The 25000-nt window shown below is 43.8% G+C and overlaps 1 protein-coding gene across 3 annotated transcripts in view; it reads right to left on the bottom strand.

The window, feature by feature from the left end:
• The window catches only part of LOC123517520, a 328170-nt gene that overhangs the window by 213955 nt on the left and 89215 nt on the right, over positions 1-25000 (bottom strand). For all 3 annotated transcript variants that reach the window (XM_045277656.1, XM_045277653.1, XM_045277654.1), the window contains exon 4: positions 8986-9063. In XM_045277656.1, the coding sequence (XP_045133591.1) occupies positions 8986-9063 (78 nt within the window). The remainder of the gene's footprint in view (positions 1-8985; positions 9064-25000) is intronic.

The raw sequence follows: 25000 nt of genomic DNA, 5'->3' as shown, positions 1-25000 counted from the left end.
GATGAAAAAATCGACTCACTACCATTTGTCTTCAACCTCAATCAATCTTCCTACTATTTAATTTCTTTGCCTCCTTCTCCTTCTTTTTTCTTCTTCCCTCCCTCCGTGGCCACCCTTCCTTACCCTCTTCCCTTCCTGCCTCACCCACACTGCCGAGAACACACCTCCTTTCTCCAATCTACTTTCTGTAATCAACGTGCAATCATCCTAATTAAGAGAGGACGTGAAGGAGGAGACAGGAAGGCGGGAAGGAAGGATGAGGAGGGAGAAGAGGAGGGAAAGAAATAAAAATGACTACATACGTGGAAGAGAATAAATGGATGATTAACGGAACACGCATATGAGAGAGAGAGAGAGAGAGAGAGAGAGAGAGAGAGAGAGAGAGAGAGAGAGAGAGAGAGAGAGAGAGAGAGAGAGAGAGAGAGAGAGAGAGAGAGAGAGAGAGAGAGAGAGAGAGAGAGAGAGAGAGAGAGAGAGAGAGAGAGAGAGAGAGAGAGAGAGAGAGAGAGATAAGGAAAACTAAAACCTCAAAAGATAGAGGAAAACTAAAAACCTGTACACAAACAGACGAAAAAATAAATTGTACACACACACACACACACACACACACACACACACACACACACACGAAACCCAACAAAAAAATAAAGAAGAAAGGAATGGAAAATTAAACGAAAGGAAGGGATGAAGATAGGAAAGGAAGACGAAAGGAAGGGAAGGAGAGAGGGAATGCTGGAGGGAGCAAGACAGGGAAGGAGAGATGGAGGGAGGGACACGAACAGCAATTACCGCGTGAAGACAACCATAAAGTGAGGGTAGAGCGCCATTAGTATGCACGCACGCCGCGCTGCACATATCATTAACAGGAAGATAGAGAGAGAGAGAGAGAGAGAGAGAGAGAGAGAGAGAGAGAGAGAGAGAGAGAGAGAGAGAGAGAGAGAGAGAGATTACAAAGAACTGGAAAGACATGAAAGGAAATAAACAGAAAGAAATAGAAGAAAGATATGAATATAAACAAAAAGGAAATAATAGAAAATAAATCTAGTTTAAGAATGAAGAACCGAAAGAAAGTGAGAAAGTAAAACAGTCAATAACAAATAGACGCATCAAGAAAATAAGAAAATAAAAAAAAGAAAACTAAAAGACGAATAGCAAAATATGAAACAAAAAAAAATAAAGGAAAATAAATAAGAAAGATGAATAGAGAGAGAAAAAAAAAACTAAAAACAAGAGACGAGTAAGAAGAAGGAAAAAAAAATAATAATGCGGAGAAATATAGCAATAAGAAAATAATGAAAAGATGAAGGGAAAGTAAAGATGATAAAGGTAAATAAAACACAGTGGAAAAGGATACGGTAAGTGGTTGTGATACTGAGAAAGGTAAGGAAAGGGAGGGAAGATACATGGCAGAGAGAATGAAGGGTATACAGAGGAAGAGAAGATAAGTACAGACAAAATTGTAGGTTGAAGGAAAGGAATGAAAGGGTAAAGGATAAAACTGAAGAAAAGGAACGATAGCTGTACGGAAGACAGACTAAGAGAGGGGAAAAATGTCGGGGAGTGTGGGAGGGAAAGGTTAAGGGATGATATGGAGTAAGAGGAGGAGGAGGAGGAGGAGGAGGAGGAGGAGGAGGAGGAGGAGGAGGAGGAGGGTGGTGATGGTAGTGAGAGGAAAAGTATAGAGAAGAGTCGTTTCCTCCTCCTCCTCCTCCCTCCTCCTCCTCCTCCTCCTCCTCCTCCTACTATTCCCCTCCTCCTCCTCCTCCTCTCCTCCTCCTCCTCCTCCTCTCCTCCTCCTCCTCCTCCTCCTCCTCCTCCTCCTCCTCCTCCTCCTCCTCCTCCTCCTCCTCCTCCTCCTACTACTACTACTACTACTACTACTACTACTACTATTACTATTACTACTACAACTACTACTATTACTCTCTCTCTCTCTCTCTCTCTCTCTCTCTCTCTCTCTCTCTCTCTCTCTCGCTTGTCACTAGGGTCATTTATTCTGCGGATTGCGCTTGAAAAATGACCGTGTAGGTGTTTCCCTCAGCGGGCGTCTCTCCTCTTCCTCCACCCGCTACTCCTCCCCTTCGTCCTTCCCCCAACGTTCCCTTCCCCTTTCCCTGCACTTGAAGGAAAATACACAACACACCAGGGGAGACACACACGTACGTACATAAAGAGAGCATGTGTGTGATACTATTAAATGCAATCTTTTATATATATATATATATATATATATATATATATATATATATATATATATATATATATTTTTTTTTTTTTTTTTTTGTGTGACTATTGCAATTCTCACGTTGTCATTTGTTGTGGCTTTGGAGAATGTAGTTGTATAATTTATTTTTTATTGATAGATTGATTAGTTCTCGTTATTATTGAGTGTCTATGAAGGTATCGAATAGTGAAATGTTAATGTGTCTCTTATATCACGTGACTTTTAACCCTTTCATTACTGGGACGTATTTTTACCTTGAAATTTGTGTTCGATTAGATAATTTTATTGACCTTAGGAAGGGTCTATGGAGGTCAGAATATTAATGGCCACAGTCTTCACTATTTTAATTCCCGACATAAGTTTCTGAAGATGTATAAAATCACTAAATAGTAACCAGAATGAATATGAAAATGTGTCATGGCACTGAAGAGGTTTAGGTAAATGAATGGAAGGACAGAGGGAAAAAGAAGAAAAAGAAAATAAGAAAGGGAGAAATTGAAGGATGCGTAGGATAAATGATAAATCTATACTTATAAAGCTGCACTCTATTGGCTGACTGGTGGGTGGGCTGCAGTTTTTACCTACTCCTTCCTTCGAACTCTGACCTCCTTCCTCTTAACCCCAACCTCTTTCCTCTTAACCCAAACCTTCTTCCTCTTACTCTAATCTCCTTCCTTTTAACCCAAACCTTCTTCCTCTTACTCCAACCTCCTTCCTCTTAACCCCAACCTTCTTCCTCTTACTCTAATTTCCTTCCTCTTAACCCAACATCCTTCCTCTAAACTCCAATTTCCTTCCTCTTAACCTCAACCCCCTTCCTCTTAACCTCAACCTTCTTCCTCTACTCCTTTTAACGTCACCCTCCTTCCTCTTAACCCAAACCTCCTTCCTCTTAACCCAAACCTCCTTCCTCTTAACCCAAACCTCTTCTTCTTAACCCCCAACCTCAAACTTTGTGTCTCCCAACGCCTACTTCCTATCAACTTCAACTTCAACTGTGGGTAAATCAATAGAGCCTGTAATCACTGGGAACATTATAAATCATTCGAAAATCATTAGATAAGCAAATGCTGATAAAGGATTCACAGCATGGTTTCACGAGGGCGGATGTCATATCTCACTATCCTGTTGGGTATTTACAGTAAGGTTTATGAGGCAGCAGATAATGGAGATAATTAGGAGATAATATACCAGTGATTTAGCAAGATGTCTGTCAACCTGCTTCACTATGGGATCTTGAACATGTTAAGAGTGCGTGGGATGGATGGAAAAACTCACGGCTAGTCTCAAAATACATTGCGTGAAAGACCACAAGGATTAGTTTTGAGACTGAAGTGAGAAAGAAAAGGAGAAATGGTGGATAAAAGTAGAGAAACAATCGGGGAATAAGAATAAAAGGAAAAAAAAGAAAAGAACGGTTAGAATAGTTAGAAGAAGATAAGTGCGTGATGGGGGAATAGAGGAAGGGGTGTAGCTGGTACTCTTAAGTGGATGAGTGACGGACATTTCTGCGGTCAGCCACTTTCTCGGCAACGCGGAAATGATGCGAAATTATCCCCAAGGACGGCAATTGTGCACAACACGAGTCATTCCCTTTGGTGTTGTATCTCGTAAGAAACGCTGAATGCAACTAAAATATAACTGTTTACTTCTCTCTCTCTCTCTCTCTCTCTCTGTGTGTGTGTGTGTGTGTGTGTGTGTGTGTGTGTGTGTGTGTGTGTGTGTGTGTGTGTGTGTGTGTGTGTGTGTGTGTGTGTGTGTGTGTGTGTGTGTGAGAAAGGAAAATGCATGGTGGAGAACAAAAGCATAAGTGGAAAACAGTTCGTAGGAAGGTGGAACGAGGAGAAGAAATGGGGACTGAGGTGCGTCAGGGAAATGTGAAGGGGTGTGAAGGTTCTGGAAATGGAGTGGAGGACAACCACCTGTTTTTCTTCCACTCGGCAAATAAACTCAGTGACTCAGACTATATATTTTTTTTTCTTTACCGACCCATGAGTGATAAGCCTTTCACTGCCTGCCTGTTCCTTCACTCCTAAATATACACCACGGCCGCCCACTACTGTTATTACTCCGTGAAGAGTAAAACGTATATATCTGAACACTACCTTTTGGAAAAGATAGAGAAGCCACTAAATTATTAACTGCATGCGTTCAACAACAACTCGCTCTTCATTTCCGCAACCCATGACAAGTTACAAGTAATTTCCTTTTGTTCTGCGCACCACAACGAAACGTCACACCGCGTCACGAACAGAGCTGAGCGGCGGGCGCGTGAGGGTAAGATCATGAAATCCATTCGTTACATTTAACACTGCAATATTATTCTCTCACTACTGAGGGCCTTAGAAGACACTGAAATTACATCCGCCGACTACTGTAATATGCGTCACGGAGCGGCTCATTAATATTGTTATTTTGCGCTTATTACGGCGCCGCCACATAGGAGATCAGACAGAGACGCGCCTCCCCATCCTGCCTGCATGATTATGAATGCAATTAGCTGCTCACCTCTCGTTAAGGTCGGCCCCGGGCCCTGGATGGGGAGGCAGGGGACTGTGTAAGCTGCTGCTGCAATGACAATGATGAGATTGTGTGTGTGTGTGTGTGTGTGTGTGTGTGTGTGTGTGTGTGTGTGTGTGTGTGTGTGTGTATCATTCAGTGATATAATGATTCCCCCTTTCACTCCCTCCTCCTTTTGCTCTTGCTCTTCCTCCTAATCCTCCTCTTCATCCTCCTTCTCCATTTCCACCTCTTTTTCTTCCTCTTCCTTCTCCTCCTCTTCCTCCTCCTCCTCCTCTTCTTCTCCTCCTCCTCCTCCTCCTCCTCCTCCTCCTCCTCCTCCTCCTCCTCCTCCTCCTCCTCCTCCTCCTCCTCAACCTCCTCCTCCTCCTCGTTCTTCTCCTGCATTTCCACCTCTTCTTCTCCTTCTTCCTCCTCCTCCTCCTCCTTCTTCCTCCTCCTCCTCCTCCTTCTCCACCTCCTCTTCTTCCTCCTCCTCCTCCTCCTCCTCCTCCTCCTCCTCCTCCTCCTCCTCCTCCTCCTCCTCCTCCTCCTTCCCTCATCATCATCATCGATATACACACCACATCCACGTGGCTCCAGGCAGCACAGAGCAAAGGAGCCACGGAGCCAGGCAACCACACAGGCCTCCTCGGCGTGCAAAACGCGAAACCTTTAAGTCTTCAGAGGCTTATTACGTGCTGACTCAACCGCGCTGGGAAGAAGAAAAGGAGGAGGAGGAGGAGGTGGGGAAGAAGGAGGAGGAGGAGGGAGAAAGAAAAAGAAGGGAAGCGGGAAGTGAGGATTAGTGTGGTACGGCCAGATATATTTTCCTCAATATTTTCCGGCTAAGTGTAGAGGCGAAACACTTCCAGCCACTTACTATGCTGGTGGTGGTGGTGGTGGTGGCGATGACGGTAGCGATGGTGGTGGTGGTGGTTGTGGTTGTGGTGATAGGCAGCGGTGGTATTTGTGGTCACACTGATTTATCACCTGAAGTGGATCCTACGACGTTCAGATACATGATGGTTACAGCTGTTATTGTTGTCATACTTCCCATAACAATTACTATCAGCTTCGTTCTTCGCCGTTGCCTTTTTTCTTATTATCGTTATTATTACTATCGCAATTACTGTTATTACTATCATTACCACTAATTTATTATCATTATATTCATTATCGTTAGTGTTATTATTAATTTCCATCAGCTTTTATTACTAATATACTTGTTTAGTTTTTATAAAGAAAATACATCACACTCGTACAATGTAGATTAGATAAACACACACACACACACACACACACACACACACACACACACACACACACACACACACACACACACACACACACCAATAAAACCTCCACGAACAATGTAATAAAAAGAAAGCCCCACAAAGTTCCTACTCGCAAACCAAAACAAAGAAAAATAGCGAGGGACGAGCAAACTCATATAAGGAAGATTCAACACTAACAAGCGGGACGGAATGACGCGAGGCAGCACCTGAGCGGCAGTCACGTGGTGTTTGTCCCATTAGTGACGGAGGCGCTGAGGGGGAAGCTTCAGCGCGGCGAGACACACGAGGCCAGACAGCGGCGGGGGCGGGAACACACGATGGACAGTGATGGAAGTGTCCTCGCTGCTGACAATCACTCACACTTTTCTCACCTTACTCTTTTTCCTTCCCTTTCCACAAACTCTGTCTCTTCCTGCCTTTCATTTTCATCAATTTATTTTTCTTTTACTTATTTATCTATCTGTCTGTGTCTGTTTATTTACGTACCAGGAAAGCTTCTAAAGAGGTGACGCAGACAAAAGCACCATACACTCATGCACACACAATGCACATTTTTTTCTTAATTTAGATTATATAGTCATGCAGCTTATGAATAATACACGATAAAAATCTAATTAAGATCAATAGTTTTTATTTTTCCTGTTCATATTGTGTTATCTTCTTTTCTGATTTACCTTTTTAATTATTTTTTTTATCTTTTATCTTTTCATTATAAAATTTTCATGTTTTTTTCACACTGTATATTTCCTCTGCCTCTCTTATCAGCCCTAGATGGAAGGAAGAGTGGATGGGGAGGAACCTTCGTCTATATTATCATATTTTCTTAGTGTATACCAGGTAGTGTAATCCCTGTGAATAGACCCCGTAAGAACCAACAGCTATACTACTGTTTACTCTTCTTGTGTTTCTTGGTGTCCTTACTTTGTTTTCTCTCTGCAATTTCTTTTCCTACAATTCTTATTCTCTCTCCTTCAGCTCCTCGTTCATTCCCATTCCTCTCACTCTGTCTCTTTTCACTTCTTGCTCCTTTCCCTCTATTTTTCTTTAATTCTCTCTCTCCCTCCTAATGCTTCCCTTGCTCCCTCCTTCCCTGCTTCACCAAGGACAGCAAAGAAGGGGAAGCAACACCACTCCTTCCTCCTTCATTCCTCGCCGGTCCTTGCACCTCCACCGCCACCTCACAATAATTATGACCATGTGAATAATGATGATAATGATGATGATGATGATGATGGATGATAACAATAATGACCATAATAATAATGACAATAATGCAGCAGCAGCAGTAGTAGTAGTAGTAAAATTTAAGAACTAATATATTGTAAAATTGAAAAAAGAAAACCAACTGAAAACAAAACAAATAGATAAATATATAGATGAAAACAAAATACCACTCTCTCTCTCTCTCTCTCTCTCTCTCTCTCTCTCTCTCTCTCTCTCTCTCTCTCTCCATCCATGTAAGGACTCGTAAGACACACCTGTGCCACCTTCACACTGTAATCACTATTGTTCTTATCACTCTAACCGCCTTTGCGATGCGGGGAAGCGTGAAGGAGAGGGAGGAGGCAGACTGACGCATTAATTAAGAGAGGGAAGGGAGATTGAAATAGCTGGGGGAAATGGCAAGATGTGGATATAGTTGAGAATGAAAAAGATTGATTGATTGATTGACTGGTTCACTGTAGTCTTATTTTAGTGGGTAAGAGAAAATTAAAGGATACTTGAAGGCAGGTGGGTTGAGCTGATAGAAATGGATTAGATAGGAAAATAAACCTTAATGTGAAAAAAAAAATAATAGACAAGAAAGATATAAATGAAAGGTTTAAGATATGACTCATACTGAACGGAAAATAAGGACAAGAATTTGAGGCAAAGAAAAAAAAAGAAAGGAAAAAAAAATGTTAGAAAATGAGAGCGCGAAAGTAAACATAGATATATAGAACAGCAAAAAAAAAAAAAAAAAAAAAAGGAGAGCATATAGACATGTATACATAGAAAAAAAAATAATAATGAGATGCTGAAAATGGAAAGGAAGGGAGGGAATACCAAGTGGTTTTCCCTAACCCCTGCAGTTCTGGAAAAGAGAGAAAAGAGGACCTGGAATGAGAGAGCAAAGGGAAGCAATGCAGGGGGATAAAATGATAAGAGAGAGATACCTAAGAATAATGGGTAAGAGAGCAGGAGGTGAGAGGGCAGAGGAAAGGAGAAAAGAGCAGAGGAGAGGAGATATAAGGAGTTAAGGGCAAAGGACGAAGTATCGGCATGAGAAGGAAGGAAGGCAAGGGGGAAATTTAAGGGGAAGAGGTTATAATGCACCCGATTTGGCAAGGAAAGGTTAGGCAGCGCAGGGAAAGAATAAGAAATACCTGGCTGAGCTGACTTCCAGGAAACAATATAGATGCTTACCCTCTGAGCGGAAAATACCACCTACGTACACTGCTGGAAAGTCAAAGAAATGAACGCACGCTGAACGGAAAATGAATGTTGCGAATGTATGAATCACAAGGAAGAAAAAAAGAAAGATAGAGAATAAAAGAAGCATGCCTTATAATTGCAAGATAACGATGAAATAGTAGGCATCAAACAAGGGATTAACACGCTACTAAATATGAAAGAAAATGCAAGAAAGGAAAATATTCACAACCATCCATAAAAGAAAAGAGAGAAAAGAGAGAAAGTTCTGTAAATAAACAATTCATACTATAAAAAAAAAAACACAAACAAGAAAATAAAAGTAAATAAGAAATACAATCTAGAAAACTACTCGACATTCAGCGGGAAATAAAGGAAGCGGCAATAAAAAGAAAAAAAATGTTAAAACAAAAGGAAAATAAAAAAAAAGGATGAGTCGTGGTGGTGGTGGCGATGGTGGCGGTGGCGATGGTGGTGGTGGTGGTGGATGGTGACCTTTCAACATTTTTTTTTGTACCTATAACTAATTGAATGCAACTCGTGAGCGCTTACCTGTTTCCAAGTGGTCGGGCAGCTTCCAGGGACTCGTGACTCGTATATAAAGATAGAGGATCGCTGACGCCGCCGCACCTGCAGGGAAAAGAGACTCGGGATTAACCAGCAGGATAAAAAAAGTAAAAGAAAGAGGAGAAAAAGTCTTTCCGCTTTGCTAATTTTTGAACAGTGCTTGCATGAGAGAGAGAGAGAGAGAGAGAGAGAGAGAGAGAGAGAGAGAGAGAGAGAGAGAGAGAGAGAGAGAATAAAGAGAAAGCATATACAATAAACAGTGAATAAACAACCACACAAAACAAAGAAAATAATGAAAAAGAAACACAACAAAGAAGAAAACCACAACAAGAACAACAACCCGACAAAAAAAAAAAAAAAAAAAAAACAGGACAGCGCAACAGAGAACAGAGAACACAGACCGCTAAAAACTAAAACAAATATTCATCGCCAACAAAAAATATTACAATGAGAAAATCGCCGACAGATTACGAGGTGGAGGTAAATAATGACTCTATAATGGCCGGCTGTGACCTGACCAGAGGCTGCGACGTCACCAAAAAACCTGGCAGGGTGAAGGTGATAAAAGAGGACAGGTGGGGAGAGGCAGGGGGAGTGAAGGTACCTGGGTAGGAAAAGAAGGTAGTGAAGAATGGGTAGGAGGGTAGGACGAGAGGAGGGTAGAGGGAGAAATGAGCTGGGAAAGGAGTAAGGACGGATAGGGAGATGATAAATTATGAAAAAGTTTAGAATTGAGATCCGAAAATGTAAATTGAGAGGATGGGAGAAGAGAGGATATATGAAAAGAAAGGAAAGGAGAGATGAGAAAATAAAAGGAAGAGAGAGAGAAGCTCGGAGAAGAGAAATGAAATATGAGAGGAGAGAAGAGGAGAGGAGATGATACAAGAGAAGGAAAGAAGGAAAATAGCGATTAGAGACAAAAACAAAAGAGGAAAGAAGAACAAAAAGTTGAGAGAAGAGATGGAAAAAATAGAGACAAGAAATTTCGTGAAATGGAGTTAAAAAAAAAGAAAAGGGAGAAGAAAGGACAATGAGAAAAAATTAGGGAAAAGATAAGACAAAAAAAGAAAAACAAAAAAAGAAAAGAAAAATAAACTATGACTAGAGGATACAGTTTGAGGAAGGAAGATAAGGAAGAGAAGGACGAGAAGGGTCAAGCGATCAACAAATAAGGGAGTGACGAGAAAGATAAGACTAGATGGAATAAATAAAAAGAAAAGGTTTAAGAAAATGAAAAAAAAGAAGGAAAGAAAAAAGCTAAATTAACAGATCAAGAAAAGGAAAGATAAAGAAAGAAAACCACAATAGAGAAAATATATTCGACGACGGAAAAGAAAAAAAAATAAATATGAAAGAGAGGAAAAAGGCAAGACAGAGAGAAAGAGAGAGAGAGGAAAGACAAAACGGAGGTAAATCAAGTTAAGAATAAGGAGGAAGGGAGGAAAGGAAACAGTAAGGAGGGTAAAATGAAAAGTGGGACGAAGGAAGGAAGCAAGGAGGGAGGGAGAAAAGATGATATGCGAGAGAGGGAGAGGGAGAGGGAGAGGGAGAGGAAGGGAGAGAGGGTCGGTCATGTTTTGGGAGGAGAGTGTAAGGTAATGACCCGGACTTTCCTCTTCTCTCAGTTGCCACAGAAAATAAAAGGAATATTAAGAAAATAACCAAACGACGAAGAGATTGAAGAAGAAGAAGAAGAAGGAAAGTCATCAACAACGCCAGAGACAAATAGTGAGAAAGAGCGTGGCGAGAGCGAGAGCGAGAGAGAGAGAGAGAGAGAGAGAGAGAGAGAGAGAGAGAGAGAGAGAGAGAGAAGGAATGGAAAGTCTAAAAGAAAATCACAACATTCAAAATATTAATCAAATTCTTGACACACACACACACACACACACACACACACACACACACACACACACACACACACACACACACAAATAAACCGCCTGAGAACTTCAACGCCCTGCTGCACATGATCCAAGTCGTGGTGGGGGAGGAGGAGGAAGATGGGGCCGTGTCTCCATTTCCTTGGATGTGTCTTTCTTCATCCATCAAGGAGGAGGAGGAGGAGGAGGAGGAGGAGGAGGAAGAGGAGGAGGAGGAGGGGGAGGAGTAGGAGTAGGAGGAGTAGGAGGAGGAAGAGGAGGAGGAGGAGGAGGAGGATAGCAGGTGGTAAAAAGAGGAGAGGGAAGCAAAAACAAGAGGATATTTATGCAAAGGAGAAGGAATTGGTATGCACAGACTAGGGAGGATGAGAAGCACAAACATAAACGAACATACAAAAAGAACAAACGGTGTCAGACTCTTTCGCCCTTACGAGGAAGAAGAAGAGGAGGAGGAGGAGGAGGAGGAGGAGGAGGAGGAGGAGGAGGAGGAGGAGGAGGAGGAGGAGGAGGAAGAGGCCAAGTGAAGTTGTAGGTCAAAGATGTGTGTGTGTGTGTGTGTGTGTGTGTGTGTGTGTGTGTGTGTGTGTGTGTGTGTGTGTGTGTGTGTGTGTGTGTGTGTGTGTGTGTGTGGTTTCTTTTTTAATCTATACGTCTCAGTGATCTATATAACAAGCAAGTGACTCTCTCTTTGCTATCAGTACTTAATGACAGGAAAGAAGGAGGAGGAGGAGGAGAAGGAGGAGGAGGAGGGAGGAGGAGGAGGAGGAGGAGGAGGAGGAGGAGGAGGAGGAGGAGGAGGAGGAGGAGGAGGAGGAGGAGGAGGAGGAGGAGGAGGAGGAGGAGGAGGAGGACGAAGAAGATAAACTAGTGACGTATCATTTGGTAGGTGACAGAACCTGTACTCTTGATGTTTATGGAAGTGAGAGGAGGAGGAGGAGGAGGAGGAGGAGGAGGAAGGAGGAAGGGGAAGAGGATGGAAAGATGAACTTCGGGTACCTGTGTCATTAGTCTGATAAGGGAAAAGAGTGTTAGTGCGTCGACGTGCACCCTTAAGAGGATGAGAAGGAGGAGGAGGAGGAGTAAGAGGATGAGGAGGAGGAAAAGAAGGGAGGAGCTACTGGTAATTGGATATGAGGTACATGAAAGTTATCTTCATGTGTCAGAGGAGTAGGAAGAAGAAGGTGGAGGAGGAGGAGGAGGTGGAGGAGGAGGAGGAGGAGGAGGAGGAGGAGGAGGAGGAGGAGGAGGAGGAGGAGGAGGAGGAGGAGGAGGAGGAGGAGGAGGAGGAGGAAGAGGAGGAGGAGAAGGAAGACAGGGAAGAACAGGAAAATTAAGGAATAAATAGGATAACCAAACAACAGACAATGAGGTTCTTTTTAGGTTATCTGAGTGACTATACTGTAAATATTAACAGGATAACAGCTGAGAAGACTACATTTATCCCTTCTTTATTTAGCTAACTCTCTCAGACCTGCAATGGGACTGGGAAACAAGTGGTCATTTTCTTATCGTTTTATGTTGCCCTTGGCCAGCTTTCCCGTCTTGTATTTAAATAAAAAAAAAAGGAAGACGAGACATAGGAAGAAGAAAGACGAGAGAGATAAACACAATGAGAATGGTATTAAGATAGGTACAGAAGGTGAAGAGGTGATGTGAGGTGGCGGAGGTGACAAGTGAAGTGTTGCGTGGATAAGAATAAAGATAAGAAGGACGAGGTAATGAATAGAAAAAAACTAAAACTATAGAGATAAGATAATGATGGTAATAATAATAAAGGAGAATAAAATAGTTGTGGAAAAGATAGAAAAGAAAGTGGAGGACGAGGAAAGGTTGAGGTGGAGGTGTGTGTGTGTGTGTGTGTGTGTGTGTGTGTGTGTGTGTGTGTGTGTGTGTGTGTGTGTGTGTGTGTGTGTGTGTGTGTGTGTCGGCTCTTAAGTAACAACCAAGAACACGTACCCATGCTCTGGTTTTTTCCCTACGTGTTTCTATCCTCAATGTGACTTTGACTTCGTGTTTCCCGGATCCAACTCGCCCACCTTTCTGCTTCCCTTGTGGCCAAAAAAAAAGGAAAAGAAAAATAATAATAATAGTAACAATCCAACGTAAAAATACATTAGTGAACTATTTTTTTTCATAACACTCCTTATAAAATTCAACCTTGCAACATCGGAAATCAAAAACATAACACACACACACACACACACACACACACACACACACACACACACACACACACACACACACACACACACACACAGAAGGGGCTGACGACCTCCCCACGCCTCGCCCTCGTGGTGTTATCCATAACGTCTTCTTCCTTACTTTTCATGCTCTTCCTCAGCTCACACACCTCCCTCCTGTCTTCTCTTCTCTTCCTTCTTCCTTCCGCTCGTTACCACGCCCTCCCTTTTCCCGACTTCCTCTATTTCCCCCACTTCCTTTTTCTTCGTCCATGTTCTCCTGTTGCTTTCTATGTATGTTTGCATGTCTGAGGGTGTATTTCCTGAAGGAGCCACATAAAGAACTAATGGTGGCTTCTCCTTTGTGTGTTTTGGTGTTTTTTTCATTTTTCCATGCTTTTCTTCCTTCTCCTTCTCCTTTTCTTACTCTTTCCACGAGTACTTGAGTGCACTGCGCGCGCGCGCGCACACACACACACACACACACACACACACACACACACACACACACACACACACGTCTCGGAACAAACACTCAAGCAAACATTTATTATGTGATATAATGACACGTTTATTTGCCAGCTTCCGAAAACAGCGTAAAAATTTCACGTTAAGTTACGGGTGTTTTTCTTTTTCTTTTCTTTTTTTTCCTTCTTACTTTCTATCTCTTTTCTTGAAGTGTTTGCTAACCACAAGACGTGAAACAAAAAGACTAAGGAAGAATAGTAAAAAAGCACCGCAATACAAACAAATTATGTATATGAATTTGCAGAACCTTTATTGGCAGTTGAAAAAAACGAAAGAGAGAGAGAGAGAGAGAGAGAGAGAGAGAGAGAGAGAGAGAGAGAGAGAGAGAGAGAGAGAATAAATAAAAGGCGGAAAGAAAGATAGAAGACAAGAATGAATAGGAAGAGGAATAGAAAGAGCGAGAAGAAGAAGCGCACAGGCGGTGGAAGAGATGCAATAAAAAGGAGAAAGATATGTCCATAAAAAAGATATATCAAACATAAGAGAAAGTAAATACACCGCCACATGGGGAGATCCTGCTTGGTGCAGCCACTGACTTCTCTCAGGGTCTTCTTCCTTTGTATTTTGTTTTTATTTTTTTCTTACTCCAGCCAGTATCTCAACATCTCGCAGCAGTCCAAGTAAAAAGTCATAGTACGCAAATACACCTCACATTTTACACATTCCGCTTCTCTCGCCGTTACAATGACGCCAATAAGAAAGAAGGAAGAGAAGGAGTGGGTTAATGTTCATGGAGAGGGAATATCTTTATGTGAAGCTAGGTGGAGGTAGAAGTCACAGCCGCGGACAGGTGTGTGGACGCGGCCTCAAGCAGGTGGGGTCCGTGCAGGGTTGTCAACGCCGGCTACCGAATGGACGCACTGCCACAACAAACAAGGTGGCCCAAATATAGCACCATAACACTGGCCGGCTCCTGGCGACCTCTTTACCTCGCGCCGCTCAACACCTCGGCGCAGGGAGAAGAGAGACACGCAGAACGGCGCAGGAAGCAGGTTGTCAGGAGGAGGCTGTTGTTCCTTGAACCGTTTGTCTGTGCCTCCCTCGATGCAATATACAAGCAGCTATTGCCGGTAATTACATTAATTTCTATCCCGTTCCCTTCTGCATGCAGTGTGCGACCGCAGATGCGTGAAGTGCATGCACAGGCTGCCCACATGACTTGCCACTTTATGTTACTGTACAAGACGCGGCCGAAAAGGAAAGAACTCACCCTTTAACCCTGGCTGGACTTAGACTTACCGGTAATTGAATATCTGCACGTAATGCCGATGTGCTGTGTGTTGACTGCACGACACTTCACAACGAAGCGAAAATGTGCCACACGCATCACTGCTTCACTCCGGCATGCTCAGGTGACGGTTCCCTTCAGTATAAACATTCGTGTTCAACTTGAATTACCAGAACAAAAAATATCACAGGGGCAAATATTATCCATTTAAATAAGTAAGTAACAGTGATATTAAAAACAAGGCGCTCGTTCCAAAAGTTTCAGAAGAAATTTAGGGTGTTGAAGGAAGTGGAGGCGGAGGTGGAATGGCCGGCGGGTGAGGAGGGTTGATGACGCAATGCTGAGGGTTCATGGGAGGGCAACGCTGGAGCAGGAGAGAGGAGAGGAGGAAGGGAGAGAGGGAGGGAAGGGAGGACAAGCAGGAGGCCGGTATGGAGTTAGTGAGGGAGAGCGGGATAAGGATACGACACAAGGAAGAAAAAAAAAAAATGAAAAAAGAAAAATGCTTTATACAACTAACACATTCATCTGTCTACTCATATATCTATCTGTCAGTCTCTCTCTCTCTCTCTCTCTCTCTCTCTCTCTCTCTCTCTCTCTCTCTCTCTCTCTCTCTCACTGCACACACTATAACTCATCTGCTTACTGCCACCACCCTCCCTCCTCCCCTTTCCTTCTCCATTATCTACCTCCACAATAAATAGTCAACAGTGAATGAATGAATGAATAAGTAATCCCCTTCCATAATTACACGGCCGGGGAGAGAGAGATAGTTCCCTATTTTCCCATTTCGCTGTCCCGTGAAAGGAATGGCGCCTTCCTGCTCCTCACACACAATGTCTCCCACAGGTTAAGCGGAGCGTGGGACGAACACATTATCTCTATCTCCAAAGGCCTACAATGACGCCCCAGGGTAGGCCTACAAAGGTGTGTGTGTGTGTGTGGGGGAGGTATAGGTGTGTGTGTGTGTGTGTGTGTGTGTGTGTGTGTGTGTGTGTGTGTGTGTGTGTGTGTGTGTGTGTGTGTGTGTGTGTATATATATATATATATATATATATATATATATATATATATATATATATATATATATATATATATATATATATATATATATATATATATATATATATATATATATAGAGAGAGAGAGAGAGAGAGAGAGAGAGAGAGAGAGAGAGAGAGAGAGAGAGAGAGAGAGAGAGAGAGAGAGAGAGAGAGAGAGAGAGAGAGAGAGAGAGAGAGAGAGAGAGAGAGAGAGAGAGAGATCACACCTCACTTGCAAACGTTATTATCATCTTCATTGTTCTACTGCACCTTCAACGAGACCACACACACACACACACACACACACACACACACACACACACACACACACACACACACACACACACACACACACACACACACACACACACACACACACACACACACACACACACACACACACACACACACACACACACACACACACACACACACACACACACACACACACACACACACACACACACACACACACACACACACACACACACACACACACACACACACACACACACACACACACACACACACACACACACACACACACACACACACAGACACTCCTCCCTCTCCCTTGCACGGCGAGTAGTGCAGTATTGGAGCGGTGTTGGAAGGAGCACTGCAGGCCACACACGCCAATAATGTATTCCTTCGTTACACTTACAGGCGATAACATCATCAGACAGACAGCTCTGGATGATGAACTCGACCAATTAAACCTTTGCACTTGTTACTCTTCGTTATCAAAGTACAGTCATTGTTTCTTTCCTTTGTTGCCTTTCACATGATTTATCCCCTTTCCTCCACCCTTTCATCCTGTTCCTCCTGCTCCTCTTCTTCCTCTTCCTTCTCCTCCTACTGATAGTCTTGTAAGGAATGGAATTATAAATAATGATAGATTTAATTTTTCCCATAAGATTTAGAAACAGTTTTCCAATGTTTTATGTTATTCTCCATTTCTTTTTCTGACAAACCTGGTTGATGGAAGTGTTTGGTGGGAGGAATCTTCGTCTCTGCTATCCTATTCCTCTCCATGTACATTGGATAGCAAAGTTACCATAATAACCAAGTAATCTGCTGCTGATTGTACTTCATTTGTGTTCCTTTGCGTTCCTCATCCTCCTCATGCCTCTAATGTACACTCACATATTTTTACCAAATAGTTAGAATTAGTTTCTAGACAACTCTGGAAGTACCTTTCTTTGTTGTTTGAATATCCCATAAAATCTTCCTCCTCCTCCTCCTGCTCCTCCTCGCTGCTGCTGCTCCATCAACCTCATCAACCAGTCAGTGGGACACAAGAGACGACCACCTACAGGATATCCAGACGTTCTCGTGTAGATTTAATGAGAAGCGCTCCTAACTTATACAGCTCATCCAGAAATTAGCGGGACTCGGCATTTTGTCCGGTGCAGGTGCGGCTGGCGAGGTGAGGCGTGAGAAGGAGGATATCTAAAGCCATTAATCTCTGCCATGCGATTTCCGACTCGTTTTCGTTCCTCTGGTGAGGGTCAACACGATCTACACCTTTCTTTTTCTTATCATCAAATACTCTTTCATTAGATTTTTATTTTTCTCTGCGGTCGAAGATCTTCCTTCGTCAGGAATTCGCTACATGTTCCTGTAATTATCGGATTATCGCTTTATATTATTTTATTTTATTTTGCGTGTGTACTTCTGTTATCTGTGGAACATGTGTATTGTAAAGAGTAAAGTTAGTTAACAATGTTTATGAAGGTTTATCATGGCTAGCAGTAGGTAATGAGTGACAATAATAGATGAGAGAGAGAGAGAGAGAGAGAGAGAGAGAGAGAGAGAGAGAGAGAGAGAGAGAGAGAGAGAGAGAGAGAGAGAGAGAGAGAGAGAGAAAACAGATGAACTCCTCCCCCATGTTTTACCCCCCCCTCTCCTCCCCTCCTCACGTTGCTTTATGCTAATGAGGTTGGCCGCTGCTCCTGCTTAATTGTGATGAGCTACTGTAGGCATTAGTTATGGTCCGGGGCTGCTCTTTATTGGCCTCGTAAAGCACTTATCCTGGGTACACATATTTTTTTTCCTCCCTCTCTTCCTTGTGCACTGAACCAGAATTGTACTGTACCGTGTGACATTCAGGAAGATGTTTGGCTGTGGTGGTTTGGTACTCTTTTTTTTTTTTTTGTCGTGTTTCTATCTCACTGTCTGTCTCTCTCTCTCTCTCTCTCTCTCTCTCTCTCTCTCTCTCTGTCTTTTTTTTCTTTTATGCTCTTCTTTCAATAGTATTTTTTGTCATCCTAACTTTTCTCTTTCCTGTTATGTTTTCATCGGTGAGTGATTTCGCTAAGTACTCATTTTTTATGATTCACTATTCACTATTTAAGCTTGCGGAAAAATATGTGATAATATTCCTCTTCCTGTACTGTTATCGTCACCTTTACATAATATATCCAGGAAACAAACACACCCACCTGCCTAATGCTCTTTTACAACGCACAATCAGCCTCATTCAGTCATTACCAACCGACACTTCCCAGACACTTAGCTTCCACCGCCCACCACAACATTCCCCTCGGTGCCTCATCGCTCCAAGGCCCGTTTTCTGAAAGCTTTGCTCTCTCACAATCACTACTTTCCAAAGGGTCTGGTTTAGGGTACTCGTGTTTTTAAGAGTATTTTTAACGTTTTGGTGATATTTTGGCATGATTTCCAGTTTATTAAAAAGAGAAGCTGACTTGCAAACCTAGCTAGTTGTCCCTGTGGCCTTCGAAAATTGTCGTAGAGAGAGGGAAGGCGTTTCTGAATAGGGGCGCAACACTCACTCCCTACACCCACCCTGACTCTCGCTGCGCTCCACCTGACGGCCTCTTCATCACCCACACACACTCACACACCACCGCACTGCACCCCACCCAATCATCACGCCGCCCGCACACCCACCCATCGAGTTAATAGAAGAAGGTGGTCGGTCACGTATGCCTGCTACCTCCGCCTCCTCCCCGCCGCCTCCCGACCCGCCGCCTCGCCCTCCCGCCGCGTCGCCTGCTGCGCTTAACATTGCCATGGTGAGCGATATTTCCGTAGCGAGATGATAACCATTTCCCGGACGCCTCATCGGGAATAGAGATCCGGCTTGAGTCTTCTTGTTAATGGGGTGCAAATTGCCTCGCCATTTTCATCTTGGCGTATGCGATTTGCGGAAGGTAAATGTGTATGTATAGGTGTGTGTGTGTGTGTGTGTGTGTGTGTGTGTGTGTGTGTGTGTGTGTGTGTGTGTGTGTGTGTGTGTGAGAGAGAGAGAGAGAGAGAGAGAGAGAGAGAGAGAGAGAGAGAGAGAGAGAGAGAGAGAGAGAGAGAGTATATGTGAGGGTGGGGGGGAGGGAAGGAGTCGCCGCACGCCTGCAAACAGCGGCAACAGCTGGTCGACCCTCCCGCCCTCCTGCCTCGGGGTCAACGTTGATTTGTTTCACTAATTGAATTTCGTTGGGAACTAATTACAGTCACGTGGGCACAAAGAGGCCAAAGAGATCTCATCACAGCGCCATGTACCTTTTTTTTCCCTGTGCCCTTCTACCTATTTGCAGCAGTGCGTACAAAAATAAATCAATTACCATTTTTAGATTTGTTGCCAATGTATATGAGTCACACAGAATTATACAAGCTACGTTACAACAGCCAAACCTGCAACGCCTCACCTCGCTTCGCCTCGTCCCGCGCAACCGGTAAACGAACGAACGAAGGAGACGGGAAAAAATATAAAAACGAATTGAATTTACGTCCCACGCGGATCTGTGTGTGTGTGTGTGTGTATCACTGTTTGATCTGCTGCAGTCTCTGACGAGACAGCCAGACGTTACCCTACGGAACGAGCTCAGTATTTCCGATCTTCGGATAGGCCTGAAACCAGGCACACACCACACACCGGGACAACAAGGTCACAACTCCTCGATTTACATCCCGTACCTACTCACTGCTAGGTGAACAGGGGCTACACGTGAAAGGAAACACACCCAAATATCTCCACCCGGTCGGGGAATCGAACCCCGGTCCTCTGGCTTGTGAAGCCAGCGCTCTAACCACTGAGCTACCGGGCGTATGTGTGTGTGTGTGTGTGTGTGTGTGTGTGTGTGTGTGTGTGTGTGTGTGTGTGTGTGTGTGTGTGTGTGTGTGTGTGTGTGTGTGTGTGTGTGTGTGTGTGTGTGTGTGTGTGTGTGTGTGTGTATGTGTGTGTCAGCGCGCTGTAGTAGATGCCCCTCTAACAGGTGGCCGTAATGACGCCATCTTTCCCCGTCAAGGCTCGAGTTGGGTATTCATTGTTTAGCTTTTCGCCTCTACAGTGAAGCTAACGCACCGCCACGCCACTTACTCAGCAACTGACCCATGACGCTTAAGGATGTCGACGGGAGATACAGATCAAGTCTCACGCCAAAGCCACACAAGCAACAGCGAACAGCAATTTTCACTCCTTCAAGACCCATCTCTCTCTAATACTATCCCAATAACCTCAATTAGCACTGTATTTTCTCCTCTCCGTCCTCGTCCTCGTCCTTGTTCTCGTACCCATCCCGGAACCAGTCAAGGGGATGTCGTACGTAGTTGCGTCTGGAATATACCTGTTAATACATCAATTTTTTTCTCTCTATCGGCGCCAGTATCATTATAGAAATTAATAAGTATGTTGCAGCAGTGGTTTGCCAAGCGGAACATTGATGTCGGTGGCAATTAAACGGCATCTCTCGCTGATTGTACAGAGAGAGAGAGAGAGAGAGAGAGAGAGAGAGAGAGAGAGAGAGAGAGAGAGAGAGAGAGAGAGAGAGAGAGAATTACTACCGTTCTTTATTTTTTCATTTTACTTCTCTGGGGACAATTGAAGCCAAAGATTCATGCTATTCTCTTCCTTTCCTTGACCTGAAGCCATATTAATCTCTCTCTCTCTCTCTCTCTCTCTCTGGCCGGCTAGCTTTCTCCTCTCCGTCCACCTGTCACCTGGCGCCGCACACCTGACCCACTCGCCACAAGGCAAGGGAGGATGATCAGCAGGAACGAGAGGATGATGTCACCTCGCCACCACTACCACCACCACCACCACCACCACCACCACCGCTACCACTGCTGCCGTTGCTAGTTTGAGGCGGTCCCGGGTAGCTGAGTCAGAGAAGACGAGTGCGTGCGTTTAATACCAAGCAAAGAGTCTTGTATATTTATGAGAACAACTTGATGATGATAATTACAAGCGAGGAACGTTGGACATAAATGGTTCTTAACACTCGCACTCTCGCACACACACACACACACACACACACACACACACACACATGCGCGGGCACAGACACACACACTTGTACACAGCCTGCAGCTGATAATGGGTTGACAAATTGATTCTGTCAAAAAAAAAAAAAAAAAAAAAAACTGAGGAGAAAAAAATACATACAGTTAAGGGGTGCCCAAGATTTGAATCCTCAGTAGATCTTCCCACGCCTCTGTCTCCCTTACCGAACGCACGCCCACGCCCGCGCCTCATAAGGATCCATCCCGCACGGTGACAAACCTGACACACACACACACACACACACACACACACACACACACACATACGAAGATCATGAATCCCTCAACGCGTCATTACCTTCCTCGTAAGAACGTGACTTTGGCTCGCCGGCTCCCACGCGCGATAAATACATACCTGCCGCTCTGTCAATACCCCTCATAATAACTCTCATCTCACGTGTGTGTGTGTGTGTGTGTGTGTGTGTGTGTGTGTGTGTGTGTGTGTGTGTGTGTGTGTGTGTGTGTGTGTGTGTGTGTGTGTGTGTGTAGAACCAGTACTCTCTCTTCCTGTTTCGTTATGTTACATCTCTCTCTCTCTCTCTCTCTCTCTCTCTCTCTCTTTTCTATCCTTTGGAGGTTGGAGAGAGAGAGAGAGAGAGAGAGAGAGAGAGAGAGAGAGAGAGAGAGAGAGAGAGAGAGAGAGAGAGAGAGAGAGAGAGAGAGAGAGAGAGAGAGAGAGAGAGAGAGAGAGAGAGAGAGAGAGAGAGAGAGAGAGAGAAATTGAGATGCAAGACACAGGCAGCCTCTCGTGTCCTCCCCTCAACCCTATATGGTCGAAGGGAGATAGGATCGAGCGGCCTTCCGATGATTACCCGCTATTGCCATGTTAATACACCTCATGATCCACCTTTCCGGAGCCCAATAATTACAGGTAAGCCCAGATTTAGCCAGGCCGGGCGACGCTGGAACGGGTAGCGCCGCTGGTGGGCCGTAAGTTACAATCATTAAGAGCGACGCGTAGAATCAGGAACTGGACGTGGATGTGTTGCCGTGGAAATCAACAAGAGAGAAAAAAGAGAGAGGGAGAGGGAGCGATGGGGACGTGCACAGAAGGAAAGGTGGTGGGTTGGTTGGTTAGTTGGTAGGAAGCCAGACAGACGGGGATGGGTTGTGTTGCTTCCCTCTATAATTGCCTGGCCATACAGTGCTATCCGGTTGTTGATGTAGGGGTGGGCAGGCGGCGGTGGCGGGTCTGTGTGATTGCCAGGGGAGGTGATGGAGGCTTTCAAGATATCACTATCCTCGCCGTTATGGTCTAGGGAGCCATTTCTTATCGTAAAAATGAAAGATAATGGAAATGTTAGGCAATTAGTCCTCTCGAAAGGGTCATTTAAGTCCACGCGGAAGGAATATTAATGGCGGATAACAAGATTATGAATAAGAATTAGGAAGCCGCGGTGAAAATAACAATAGTCTTATGAAAGTTTTGCCCTCTTGCAAAACGCTCCTTGGTTGTTCCTAATACTAAGTAAAGAAAGCAGAAGGAAGTGTAAAGATATTCCGTCTTCCTCCAAGCAGTGAATATACATCAGTGGAGGCAGGAAGTGGAAAATTAAAGCTACTTGTAAACCCACGTCTCCGCAACACTGTATAACACACATGCAAAATGAGCGTCAATGAACACCAGCAGCCATCCGGGACGCTAAGCCACGCATTATGCACGTATTTTCAACAGGAATCGTATTTTCTCACACCTCACGCAGCTGTAAAAAATGTAAATAGTGATCGTGCGCAGGTGAGGCAGTTCCCGGAGTGTAGCAGATCAGGTGTCGGGGAGGCACGGAGGGCGGCTGAAGGGGGCCAAACAACACTTGCAGCCTCGTATCGTCAACACGTCCTCCGCCCATCCCATTTTCCCCACGCCCGTTGCTCTTCATTTGCACCTATAACTGCCTGTCCTCCCTCCCTTAACTAATCCTCAACCCATACCCTACTCCCTCATCCCTCTCACCGCTCGCAGCTCCACCCTACTTCGTTACTGGCGCCCCTGCCTCGCCTCAACAACCACACTCCGGGGGGAACATAACCCTGCTACAGAGTTGCCTTGTTTAGCAGCCGCTCAGCCTTGGGACCCATGTCTGACAACCTTCTATTTACTGCACTGTAATGCCTTCAAGCCACCATCACCATAACCAATACAAGGCAGACAACTGCACGACAATAATAGTTTATAAAACACATGCATATAATGAAGGAATAGAGTAAGTGTCTCCTCTCTTTCTATCTGATGTTTGGGAGTTTCAGGTATTACATTTCTAATAACAAACAGTCTGAAATCTTCTATCCAACAAACACATCCCAACAAACAGTGAGCTCCCGGGGCGTGTCTAGTTTACTGAGCACAACTTCCCATAACAAACTCAAGGCCAGGAACAACAGTCACTTTGCACTGCACTCAAATCACGTACAATCTAATTCTTACTTACGATCTTACACACTCAGAATAGCATTGATTGGGGTACTGATGTATTTCATTATGTAACTAGCCACGCCTGCTTGTGATGAGGAAAGTTTATTTTGATTCTTAAAAGACGTACATCCTGTTATTAAGTAGATTTATGGACTGCTAGCTTGATATGTGATGAGAATGATAGTACCAGGTTAACTATTAGGATGTGACTACTGGATATTCTCTGCATGCTTAGTAAAATCATGAAGTTCAAAAGTTTGTGGTAAAATCTTGAAAATAACCGCACACAGTAAAAGAAATTGAACATAATATTTTGGAGACATATTCATCAATTTCAGGCCAAACATAATTTATGAAGACCATTTCAAATCATGATCTACGCAATGAAAGGATCAGCAGTGAAAGAAAAGGACTTAATTTCTTCAATACTGGGACATTTTTTACCTTGAGGTTTGTGCACGTATAGATAATTTTGTTGACATTAGGAAGGGTGTATGGAGATCAGATTAATGGAAACAGACATCACTATTTTAATTCCCTACATAAGATTCTGAAGCTGTAAAAAATCACCAAATAGTAACCAGAAGGAATATGAAAAAGTGTCACGGTAATTAAGGGGTTAATTAATGTAGAACTAATTTAACCTAACCTCACCTTCAGATGGAAAACCACTACTGTTATATAAAAATAGTATCAAAAGTAGTAGAAGCTCAGACTTTTTACTACCAGTAGTTTCATTCGTTACTCAGCAACATCACGTAAAGTTACTCAAATAACACGCGCCACATTGCCACTGACAGACAAAGAGTTAATGAGGGAAACTTTCACATAACCAAGTACACCTGAATTTCTGGAGATTGCTTTTTCCCAGCGATATTGTGAAATGGCAGCAGAAACTCTCACAGGTCACTCTGCAATATAAAGGCTTGGCTGGTGATAACAGCAGAGTTTGATCAAGTCTCTGTTTGTTAATTGCCTGATACATATATTGGCTAAGAAGGAAAGTGAAGGAATGGATACAAAAAGACTTAGTTTGGAGAATGTAAAATAAAGAAAACGTCTGGATTTGTCTGAAAACTGACCTAAACTACTCTCTCTCTCTCTCTCTCTCTCTCTCTCTCTCTCTCTCTCTCTCTCTCTCTCTCTCTCAGGTGACTAATAACTAATGGCTCCCAAGGCCAGGTAAGTCCCTTCCACCTCGCACATCACGGCGCTATAACCTTCCCAGCAGCAGATACTTGCCGTCCATTACGATGCATTTAAGTCGCAATTCCTAGTCATGCCATTTTTCGTCATATCGTGAAGGCGTAGTGTGCGCTGAATACTCACAGCCATATTGACACACACACACACACACACACACACACACACACACACACACACACACACACACACACACACACACACACACACACACACACACACACAC

This window comes from Portunus trituberculatus, chromosome 42, assembly GCF_017591435.1.
Source record: "Portunus trituberculatus isolate SZX2019 chromosome 42, ASM1759143v1, whole genome shotgun sequence".
Taxonomy (NCBI): domain Eukaryota; kingdom Metazoa; phylum Arthropoda; class Malacostraca; order Decapoda; family Portunidae; genus Portunus; species Portunus trituberculatus.
The sequence above is the reverse complement of the archived record's forward strand: the minus strand, read 5'-3'. Positions and strand labels throughout refer to the sequence as shown.